General features: G+C 38.9%; 1 protein-coding gene across 1 annotated transcript in view; it reads right to left on the bottom strand.

Annotated features, from left to right (window-relative positions):
• The window catches only part of CALML4 (calmodulin like 4), a 153,177-nt gene that overhangs the window by 72,601 nt on the left and 67,832 nt on the right, over positions 1–12,744 (bottom strand). Inside the window, exon 4 of the mRNA XM_053718508.1 lies at positions 8,057–8,245. Coding sequence (XP_053574483.1) covers positions 8,057–8,245 — 189 coding nt within the window. The remainder of the gene's footprint in view (positions 1–8,056; positions 8,246–12,744) is intronic.

The following is a 12,744-nucleotide window of genomic DNA, read 5'->3' as shown; positions in this document are numbered from 1 at the left end:
ATGCCATTCAGCAGACCAGACTGGACAATTGTAACAACAGACGCCAGCCTTCTAGGTTGGGGTGCCGTCTGGAATTCTCTGAAAGCTCAGGGACAATGGAGTCAGGAGGAGAGTCTCCTGCCAATAAACATTCTGGAATTGAGAGCAGTTCTCAATGCCCTCCTGGCTTGGCCCCAGCTGACAACTCGGGGGTTCATCAGGTTTCAGTCGGACAACATCACGACGGTAGCTTACATCAACCATCAGGGAGGGACAAGAAGCTCTCTAGCAATGATGGAAGTATCAAAGATAATTCGCTGGGCAGAGTCTCACTCTTGCCACCTGTCAGCAATCCACATTCCGGGAGTGGAGAACTGGGAGGCGGATTTCTTAAGTCGTCAGACTTTTCATCCGGGGGAGTGGGAGCTTCATCCGGAGGTCTTTGCCCAAATACTTCGACGTTGGGGCAAACCAGAGATAGATCTCATGGCGTCTCGACAGAACGCCAAGCTTCCTCGTTACGGGTCCAGATCCAGGGATCCAGGAGCAGTCCTGATAGATGCCCTGACAGCACCTTGGGACTTCAGGATGGCTTACGTGTTTCCACCCTTCCCGATGCTTCCTCGATTGATTGCCAGAATCAAACAGGAGAGAGCATCAGTGATTCTATTAGCACCTGCATGGCCACGCAGGACTTGGTATGCAGACCTGGTGGACATGTCATCCTGTCCACCTTGGTCTCTACCTCTGAAACAGGATCTCCTGATTCAGGGTCCTTTCAAACATCAAAATCTAACTTCTCTGAAGCTGACTGCTTGGAAATTGAACGCTTGATTTTATCAAGACGTGGGTTTTCTGAGTCAGTTATTGATACCTTAATACAGGCTAGGAAGCCTGTTACCAGAAGGATTTACCATAAGATATGGCGTAAATACCTATATTGGTGTGAATCCAAAGGTTACTCTTGGAGTAAGGTTAGGATTCCTAGGATATTGTCTTTTCTACAAGAAGGTTTAGAAAAGGGTTTATCTGCTAGTTCATTAAAGGGACAGATCTCAGCTCTGTCCATTCTGTTACACAAACGTCTGTCAGAAGTTCCAGACGTTCAGGCTTTTTGTCAGGCTTTGGCCAGGATTAAGCCTGTGTTTAAAACTGTTGCTCCGCCATGGAGCTTAAACCTTGTTCTTAACGTTTTACAGGGCGTTCCGTTTGAACCCCTTCATTCCATTGATATAAAGTTGTTATCTTGGAAAGTTCTATTTTTAATGGCTATTTCCTTGGCTCGAAGAGTCTCTGAGTTATCAGCCTTACATTGTGATTCTCCTTATTTGATTTTTCATTCGGATAAGGTAGTTCTGCGTACTAAACCTGGGTTCTTACATAAGGTAGTCACTAACAGGAATATCAATCAAGAGATTGTTGTTCCTTCTTTGTGTCCAAATCCTTCTTCGAAGAAGGAACGTCTACTGCACAATCTGGACGTAGTTCGTGCCCTAAAATTTTACTTACAGGCAACTAAGGAATTTCGACAAACGTCTTCTCTGTTTGTCGTTTACTCTGGTCAGAGGAGAGGTCAAAAGGCTTCTGCTACCTCTCTTTCCTTTTGGCTTCGTAGCATAATACGTTTAGCTTATGAGACTGCTGGACAGCAGCCTCCTGAAAGAATTACAGCTCATTCTACTAGAGCTGTGGCTTCCACTTGGGCCTTCAAGAATGAGGCCTCTGTTGAACAGATTTGCAAGGCTGCAACTTGGTCTTCGCTTCATACTTTTTCCAAATTTTACAAATTTGACACTTTTGCTTCCTCGGAGGCTATTTTTGGGAGAAAGGTTCTTCAGGCAGTGGTTCCTTCTGTATAAAGAGCCTGCCTATCCCTCCCGTCATCCGTGTACTTTTGCTTTGGTATTGGTATCCCAGAAGTAATGATGACCCGTGGACTGATCACACTTAACAGAAGAAAACATAATTTATGCTTACCTGATAAATTCCTTTCTTCTGTAGTGTGATCAGTCCACGGCCCGCCCTGTTTTTTTAAGGCAGGTAAATATTTTTTAAATTATACTCCAGTCACCACTACACCCTTGGCTTCTCCTTTCTCGTTGGTCCTTGGTCGAATGACTGGGAGTGACGTAGAGGGGAGGAGCTATATGCAGCTCTGCTGGGTGAATCCTCTTGCACTTCCTGTTGGGGAGGAGTAATATCCCAGAAGTAATGATGACCCGTGGACTGATCACACTACAGAAGAAAGGAATTTATCAGGTAAGCATAAATTATGTTTTTTCATTTGCTTCTGGTTGCTAGAGGCTTGTTCATTGGCATTTTTTCCCATTCCTGAAACTGCCTTTTAAGGAATTTGATTTATATGTTTTTTTTCTCTTACATATTGCAAGATGTCTCAGATTGACCCTGGATCAGAAGCTACTTCTGGAAAAACGCTGCCTGATGCTGGTTCCACCAAAGTTAAGTGTATCTGCTGTAAACTTGTGGTATCTGTCCCTCCGGCTGTAGTTTGTGATGAATGTCATGTTAAGCTTGCTAATGCAGATAGTATTTCCATTAGTAATATACCATTACCTGTTGCTGTTCCTTTAACATCTAATACTCAGGATGTTCCTGTTAATATAAGAGATTTTGTTTCTAAATCTATTAGGAAGGCTATGTCTGTTATTCCTCCTTCCAGTAAACGTAAAAGGTCTTTTAAAACTTCACATTTTTCAGATGAATTTTTAAATGATCATCATCATTCTGATTTGTCTGTTTATGATGATGATTTTTCTGGTTCAGAGGATTCTGTCTCAGATATTGACACTGATAAATCTTCATATTTATTTAAAATGGAATTTATTCGTTCTTTACTTAAAGAAGTTTTAATCGCATTAGAGATGGAGGAATCTAGTCCTCTTGATACTAAATCTACCTAGCATTAGTTATTCCGGAAGTTTTTCCTGTCCCTGATGCTATTTCTGAAGTAATTTCTAGGGAATGGAATAATCTGGGTAATTCATTTACTCCTTCTAAAAGGTTTAAGAAATTGTATCCTGTGCCATCTGACAGATTAGAGTTTTGGGACAAAATCCCTAAAGTTGATGGGGCTATCTCTACTCTCGCTAAACGTACTACTATTCCTACGGCAGATAGTACTCCCTTTAAGGATCCTTTAGATAGGAAAATTGATTCCTTTCTAAGGAAAGCTTATTTATGTTCAGGTAATCTTCTTAGGCCTGCTATTTCTTTGGCTGATGTTGCGGCAGCTTCCACTTTTTGGTTGGAGGCTTTGGCACAACAAGTATCAGATCATAATACTCATAGTATTGATAAACTTCAACATGCTAATAACTTTATTTGTGATGCCATCTTTGATATCATTAGAGTTGATGTCAGGTATATGTCTTTAGCTATTTTAGCTAGAAGAGCTTTATGGCTTAAAACTTGGAATGCAGATATGTCTTCTAAGTCAACTTTGCTTTCCCTTTCTTTCCAAGGTAATAAATTGTTTGGTTCCAAGTTGGATTCTATTATTTCAACTGTTACTGGGGGGAAAGGAACTTTTTTACCTCAGGATAAAAAATCTAAAGGTAAATATAGGGCTGCTAATCGTTTTCGTTCCTTTCGTCAGAATAAAGAACAGAAGCCTGATCCTTCCCCTAAAGGAACAGTTTCTGTTTGGAAACCATCTCCAGTCTGGAATAAATCCAAGCCTTTTAGAAAGCAAAAGCCAGCTCCCAAGTCCACATGAAGGTGCGGCTCTCATTCCAGCACAGCTGGTAGGGGGCAGATTACGATTTTTCAAAGAAATTTGGATCAATTCGATTCACAGTCTTTGGATTCAGAACATTGTTTAACAAGGGTACAGAATAGGTTTCAAGGTAAGGCCTCCTGCAAGAAGGTTTTTTCTTTCTCGCATTCCAATAAATCCAGTGAAGGCTCAAGCATTTCTGAAATGTGTTTCAGATCTAGAGTTGGCTGGAGTAATTGTGCCAGTTCCAGTTCTGGAACAGGATCTGGGGTTTTACTCCAATCTATTCATTGTACCAAAGAAGGAGAATTCCTTCAGACCAGTTCTGGATTTAAAAATATTGAATCGTTATGTAAGGATACCAACATTCAAAATGGTAACTATAAGGACTATTCTGCCTTTTGTTCAGCAAGGGCATTATATGTCCACAATAGATTTACAGGATGCATATCTGCATATTCCGATTCATCCAGATCACTATCAGTTTCTGAGATTCTCTTTTCTAGACAAGCATTACCAATTTGTGGCTCTGCCGTTCGGCCTAGCAACAGCTCCAAGGATTTTTTCAAAGGTTCTCGGTGCCCTGCTATCTGTAATCAGGGAACAGGGTATTGTGGTATTTCCTTATTTGGACGATATCTTGGTACTTGCTCAGTCTTCACATTTAGCAGAATTTCATACAAATCGACTTGTGTCATTTCTTCAAGAACATGGTTGGAGGATCAATTTAACAAAGAGTTCATTGATTCCTCAGACAAGGGTAACCTTTTTAGGTTTCCAAATAGATTCAGTGTCCATGACTTTGTCTCTGACGGACAAGAGACGTCTGAAATTGGTTTCAGCTTGTCGAAACCTTCAGTCTCAATCATTCCTTTCGGTAGCCTTATGCATGGAAATTCTAGGTCTTATGACTGCTGCATCGGACGCGATCCCCTTTGCTCGTTTTCACATGCGACCTCTTCAGCTTTGTATGCTGAACCAGTGGTGCAGGGATTATACAAAGATATCACAGTTAATATCTTTAAATCCGATTGTTCGACACTCTCTGACGTGGTGGACAGATCACCATCATTTAGTTCAAGGGGCTTCTTTTGTTCTTCCAACCTGGACTGTGATCTCAACAGATGCGAGTCTGACAGGTTGGGGAGCTGTACGGGGGTCTCTGACAGCGCAGGGGGTTTGGGAATCTCGGGAGGCGAGATTACCCATCAACATTTTGGAACTCCGTGCGATTTTCAGAGCTCTTCAGTCATGGCCTCTTCTAAAGAGAGAATCGTTCATTTGTTTTCAGACGGACAATGTCACAACCGTGGCATATGTCAATCATCAAGGGGGGATTCACAGTCCTCTGGCTATGAAAGAAGTATCTCGGATACTTGCTTGGGTGGAATCCAGCTCCTGTCTAATTTCTGCGGTTCACATCCCAGGTGTAGACAATTGGGAAGCGGATTATCTCAGTCGCCAGACGTTACATCCGGGCGAATGGTCTCTTCACCCAGAGGTGTTTCTTCAGATTGTTCAAATCTGGGGTCTTCCAGAAATAGATCTGATGGCTTCTCATCTAAACAAGAAACTTCCCAGGTATCTGTCCAGATCCAGGGATCCTCAGGCGGAGGCAGTGGATGCATTGTCACTTCCTTGGAAGTATCATCCTGCCTATATCTTTCCGCCTCTGGTTCTTCTTCCAAGAGTGATCTCCAAGATTCTAAAAGAGCGTTCGTTTGTTCTGCTGGTGGCTCCAGCATGGCCTCACAGGTTTTGGTATGCGGATCTTGTTCGGATGGCTACTTGCCAACCTTGGACTCTTCCGTTAAGACCAGACCTTCTATCTCAAGGTCCTTTTTTCCATCAGGATCTCAAATCATTAAATTTGAAGGTATGGAGATTGAACGCTTGATTCTCAGTTATAGAGGTTTCTCTGACTCCGTAATTAATACTATGTTACAGGCTTGTAAATCTGTGTCTAGGAAGATATATTATCGAGTCTGGAAGACTTACATTTCTTGGTGCTCTTCTCATCAATTTTCCTGGCATTCTTTTAGAATTCCTAGAATTTTACATTTTCTTCAGGATGGTCTGGATAAAGGTTTGTCTGCAAGTTCTTTGAAAGGACAAATTTCTGCTCTTTCTGTGTTGTTTCACAGAAAGATTGCTAATCTTCCTGATATTCATTGTTTTGTACAGGCTTTGGTTCGTATAAAACCTGTCATTAAGTCAATCTCTCCTCCTTGGAGTTTGAATTTGGTTCTGGGGGCTTTACAAGCTCCTCCGTTTGAACCTATGCATTCTCTGGACATTAAATTACTTTCTTGGAAAGTTCTGTTCCTTTTGGCCATCTCTTCTGCTAGAAGAGTTTCAGAGTTATCTGCTCTTTCTTGTGAATCTCCTTTTCTGATTTTCCATCAGGATAAGGCGGTGTTGCGGACTTCATTTCAATTTTTACTTAAAGTTGTGAACTCTAACATCATTAGAAGAGAAATTGTGGTTCCTTCATTGTGTCCTAATCCTAAGAATTCTAAGGAAAGATTGTTGCATTCTTTGGATGTAGTTAGAGCTTTGAAATATTATGTTGAAGCTACTAAAGATTTCCGAAAAGACTTCTAGTCTATTTGTTATCTTTTCTGGTTCCAAGAAAGGTCAGAAGGCCTCTGCCATTTCTTTGGCATCTTGGTTAAAATCTTTGATTCATCATGCTTATGTCGAGTCGGGTAAAACTCCGCCTCAAAGGATTACAGCTCATTCTACTAGGTCAGTTTCTACTTCCTGGGCGTTTAGGAATGAAGCTTCGGTTGATCAGATTTGCAAAGCAGCCACTAAATTCTACCATTTTGATGTGTTTTCTTCTTCTGAAGCAGTTTTTGGTAGAAAAGTACTTCAGGCAGCTGTTTCAGTTTGATTCTTCTGCTTATAATTTCAGTTTTTTTCATTATAAGATTAAAACTTTATTTTGGGGTGTGGATTATTTTTTCAGCGGAATTGGCTGTCTTTATTTTATCCCTCCCTCTCTAGTGACTCTTGCGTGGAAGTTCCACATCTTGGGTATTTATTATCCCATACGTCACTAGCTCATGGACTCTTACTAATTACATGAAAGAAAACATCATTTATGTAAGAACTTACCTGATAAATTCATTTCTTTCATATTAGCAAGAGTCCATGAGGCCCACCCTTTTTTTGTGGTGGTTATGATTTTTTTGTATAAAGCACAATTATTCCAATTCCTTATTTTTAATGCTTTCGCACTTTTTTCTTATCACCCCACTTCTTGGCTATTCGTTAAACTGATTTGTGGGTGTGGTAGGAATGTATATCCCATACGTCACTAGCTCATGGACTCTTGCTAATATGAAAGAAATGAATTTATCAGGTAAGTTCTTACATAAATTATGTTTTCTATAAAGTAACAAGCACCACTATGTTGTAACTTAGGTTTCCCTTATCTAATTGATTCTGCTGTGGACAATTAGGGATGAATATTAAAAAAAACTGTATCAGATTTTGTTTTAACAATCCCTAAGGGGTTATGGGATAAGCAGAGTGGGCTTTTAAAGGAACATGAAAGTTAAGTTTCAAATAGACCATACCATAAAAAATAATAAACTTCAAATTGAATTATTATCAAATTTACTTGGTTCTCTTTGTATTGTTTAAGAGCATACTTAGGAGGGTTGTGCATGTGTCTTGAACAGTATAAGGCAGCAGAATTTTTATCAATGTTTGTAACAATTTTATATATTAATTCATGCACATTCCTCATAGGCATTTGGATCGTTTCATTTGTGATGATCCAAATGTGGCATAAGGCGGCCACTCGCTGCATTCGGTTCTTTTTGGAGCCGGATTTCTTCTTGTGAAAGTGCAACACACATCTGGATTTGCACAGATCTTATAGTGCTGAACTTTCACAAAAAGAAATCCAGATCCAAAAAGAGACACAAATGCTGTGAGCGGCCTCCTCATGCATTTGTATCATCACAAAAAGCACAGACATATTCCCTGGCATATCCTTTACAACTGTTTGCTTGCACTAGTTCTTTTCCTGTAAAATACCAAGTAAAAGCAAACCATTGTACAATAACGGCTGCTCATTCTTGGAATTGTGTGCATTCTAAGCATTTGCTGGTGTTTGCAACCTTTATATGTATATGAGTCTGAGATTCGCTGAAGGCTGTCATGTGATACAGGGCAATGAAAAATTGTCAGATATCTAACTAACAACATTTCTTTATGTTTTGTGTAGTTGGCATATCATTCTTTATAAGCACTGTGTACATTTTACCATTTCAAACAATTGTTATGAATAGTACAATGTGTTTGTCTTTCATCGCTCACGTCACATACCTTCCTCTGGTGTCAGCTTCTCACCCATAAGGGTAAGTTTGGCTTTGAGTTCAGACATTGAGATGAGTCCTTTCTTTTGCTTGTCAGACATGAGCAAAGCTACCATGATCTCGTTCTGTGGGTCCTCCTGCTTGTGCTGTCTGTACATTATGGTCAGAAAAGTAGAGAAGTCCACTTCTCCGTCTTTGCCTGTAAATAATACATAGATAAATCTCTCCCCATATTTATTGTATTTTCTTACAACATCATCTCATTTCAATCCATCATTTCTGGGGATTTTAATATTTTTACACCACTCTCTATTTCATATTTAAAAATGTTTTGCATTTTTGTTTTTTTGTTGTTTGTTTGTTTGTTTTTTAAATGTATGTTCTAATGTTACATAAACCAACTTCTTTTGTGGGAGTTGTCCCTGTTTCCTAACGATCCCAAGACATCTAGTCCTTGGCTTTCAAGGAAAAGATTGGGGGTTCAGGTTTTTTTTTTTGTGGAGAGATGTAAAGATGGGCCATACCATGATCTAAAGAATAATCACTCTTTATTTTTGCAAAATTATATGACATTTTGGGTATCTCTCCCCTTCCTCAGATGTCTGTGCGTGTGTGTGTACATATATATATATATATATATATATATATATATATATATATATATATATATATATATTTATATATACACACACACACACACACACACACATATATATATACATATATACACACACACACATATATATTTATATATATACACACACACATATATATATATATATATATATATATACATATACACACACACACACACACACAGACATATATATATATATATATATATATATATATATATATATATATATATATATATATATATATATATATATATATATATATATTCTGTACTCCAACCTTTCTTCTCTTTCTGTAATGCCTGGGTGACTCCTCAATCACTCTTTATACGCATCCATATGAAAAATAGAGGGCACTCACAGGTCTTTTTATAGTTGATTATTTATTTATTCAGTATGTTATTTATTTATTCAGTAAAAAATAACATATTTCAGGTCGATGTTTTGGCTCCACAATTGAGCCTTCTTCAAGACAATCTACAATGTAAATATTTATACATAAGTAAACATATTTGTTAAAATACAAAATGTGAAGTAAGTAATACATATTCATGTGAAAACTGTTAAGCACATGTGGAAACTTAAGCACAAAAGAAATGTGTCTAGATTTTTTTTATTAAACATTAAATCATCCTAGGCATAGCACATTCATATAGGTATATTGCTTACAAACGTTCATGTGACATAGTAAGGTCATATTTGTAACATATTGAATTTCAAAGGTTACTGTGCCTACTTGAAAAGTTACAACAGTATCAGAAAGTATTTTATATTCACCTGTAAGCAAACTATGTAACACTTGAAATAAAGTTAGACATTTAATAAAGCTGTGTATTAATTACCACATTGCACTTACTGACTAAGTTTTTGCAAAGTATTAACTTTACACTTAGCAAATTTGCACTTAGCTTACAATTATCAAACAGTCCACTATTTAAATATTTACATTGTAGATTGTCTTGAAAAAGGCTCAATTGTGGAGCCGAAACGTCGACCTGAAATATGTTATTTTTACTGAAAAAATAAAGAATCAACTATAAAAAGACCTGTGAGTGCCCTCTATTTTTCATATGGATGCGTATAAAGAGTGATTGAGGAGTCACCCGGCGATTACAGAAAGAGAAGAAAGGTTAGAGTGCATGGAGTACAGAATATAGATATAAAGGCAAAGATGGAGAGAGGGCGCCACATAGCGTGATAACGTTTCATCAATAGGATTATGTGTTGAAAGGTAATATGCTTACCAGATACTGTGGCACTGTACTGTGACCAGTGCAAGTTCGCTTGCTAGCACTTAAACAGTGGCTAGTACACTGCAGGCGATACATCTCCTGAGGATCTCCTCTCAGTTATGGCTCAGTGAGCACCTCCTGCTGTGGCCGTAATGTCCTTTGTTAAAAAGAAGCCGGTCAGCTTCCTGTAATGCTTAAAAGCACTGAGATAAAATGATGTGAACAACTTCTTAATATAAAATGAACAGCTTTATATTATGACGCGTTTCTCAACCCAAAAACGGGTCGTTTCATCAGATAAAAAGCGGATAAGGTTAGTTACATTTGGTAACAATATATACACATTGTATCACATAAAAGCGGAAGTTGTCACTATAGTTCTAAACCAATAAGAAAACATCTGAAAAATTCAACTGGCGAGCCGATTCAAACTCACAGCTGTTACAATTAAAAAACAATCAATCATTATTATATATAAAAAAGTAAAAAACATTGCCCAAATCTGGTAGCTATTAAACATGTAACACAAAGCATCTCAAAACCGTCAGTTACCGGAAAAAAACAACTTATCTCATCAGTATAAATGTATTGTATTAGACGGGGGATTTTGCCAAATCCTATCATTTGTCAGAGTGTAAAAATAAAACAGACAGTTACGAACATGTCAAATTCAAAACCAATTGTCTAATTTCTGTATTGGTTTCACCATTTGTATGAAGCAAGTCACATCTATTAATAATTTTGCTTTTGATATAATATATATGTATCATAATGGATCCCTCCATATTTATATGTGGATCTCCTTGTTTGTATACTCTAACACTAAACGTTGACAAAGAATTCCTAAAATGCAATTGTCGGGTATTTTGACCCTTATAGTAGACTCAATGGGGGGTAGTTATCAAGCCTTCAACCTCAAATACGCTGGAATTCCGCAGCGTATTTGTGGCAAGGCTGATTCGCCTTAGTTATCAAGCCCTAGATACCAGCAAAAGTAGAATTTTGTGACGTAAGCTTCGATCCGCCGGACTCAGTCCGACACAGATCGATTCTTACGTCACTCCAGATGTTCCGCACACAAGTGCGGCACAATATGACTACTTTTGCTAGTTATCAAAAAACTAGCAGGTACGCTCGGCACTTTTCCGGCACAGCGTACCTGGTTTTCAAACCGCCGCCCTGGAGGCGGCGGATCCCATAGGAATCAATGGGAGTCTGACCATAGCGAAAGTTCATGTTCGCTGCTGCCAGACATCCCATTGATTCCTATGGGAGCTGTCTACACCTAGCACCCTAACATGTACCCCGAGTCTAAACACCCCTAATCTGTCCCCCCTACACCGCCGCAACTAAATAAAAATAAATAATAATAAAAGTTATTACCCCCTAAACCGCTGCTCCCGGAGCCCACCGCAAGCTATAATAAATATGTTAACCCCTAAACCGCCGCTCCCGCTGCAACTATAATATATGTATTAACCCCTAAACTGCCGCTCCCGGAGCCCACCGCAAGCTATAATAAATATGTTAACCCCTAAACCGCCGCTCTCGCTCCCCGCTGCAACTATAATATATGTATTAACCCCTAAACCGCCGCTCCCAGACCCCGCCGCCACCTACATGATACCTATTAACCCCTATCCTGCCCCCCTATACCGTCGCCACCTATAATAAAGTTATTAACCCCTATCCTGCCGATCCCGGACCTCGCCGCAACTAAATAAATAGTTTAACCCCTAAACCTATATTAAACTTATTAACCCCTAATCTGCCCCCCTACACCGTCGCCACCTATAATAAATTTATTAACCCCTATCCTGCCCCCCACTACACCGCCGCCACTGTAATAAAATTATTAACCCCTAAACCTAAGTCTAACCCTAACCCTAACACCCCCCTAACTTAAATATTAATTAAATAAATCTAAATAATATTTCTCCGGATGGATGAAGATTGAAGACGCCGCCTGGATGAAGACTTCTATCGGATGGAAGACTTATTCAGCGCCGCCTGGATGATGACTTCTGCTGCTCCGGATCTCCTCTTCGGTTCCATCGATGGTCGGCTGGCTGAAGACGACTCAAGGTAGGATGATCTTCAGGGGGGTAGTGTTAGGTTTTTTTAAAATCCCCAGTATCAAAGTGACTCAAGCACCAGTAGTGTAGGTTAGGTGTGCAAAGCTGGAGGAGCCACTGCTCAAAGACTCCCATATAACAAGTGCAAAGAAAATCCAGCAGCACAACAATGGTAATCTTTCAAATTTATTTGGTACCTGGAGGTAAAGCAATGACGTTTCAGGCTCAGTAGCCCTTAATCATATGATTAAGGGCTACTGAGCCCGAAACGTCATTGCTTTACCTCCAGGTACCAAATAAATTTGAAAGATTACCATTGTTGTGCTGCTGGATTTTCTTTGCACTTGTTAGTTTTTTTTAAGGGGGGTTTGGGTTAGATTAGGGGTATGTGGGTGGTGGGTTTTAATGTTGGGGGGGTTGTATTTTTCTTTTACAGGCAATAGAGCAGAATTCTTTGGGGCATGCCCCGCAAAAGGCCCTTTTAAGGGCTGGTAAGGTAAAAGAGCTTTGAACTTTTTAATTTAGAATAGGGTAGGGCATTTTTTTATTTTGGGGGGCTTTGTTATTTTATTAGGGGGCTTAGATTAGGTGTAAGTAGCTTAAAATTGTTGTAATATTTTTTAAATGTTTGTAACTTATTTTTTTTATTTTTTGTAACTTAGCTTTTTTTATTTTTTGTACTTTAGTTAGTTTATTTAATTGTATTTAATTGTAGTTATTTGTAACTAATTTATTTAATTTATTTAATGATAGTGT

This window comes from Bombina bombina, chromosome 6, assembly GCF_027579735.1.
Source record: "Bombina bombina isolate aBomBom1 chromosome 6, aBomBom1.pri, whole genome shotgun sequence".
NCBI classification, from domain to species: Eukaryota; Metazoa; Chordata; class Amphibia; order Anura; family Bombinatoridae; genus Bombina; species Bombina bombina.
The sequence above is the reverse complement of the archived record's forward strand: the minus strand, read 5'-3'. Positions and strand labels throughout refer to the sequence as shown.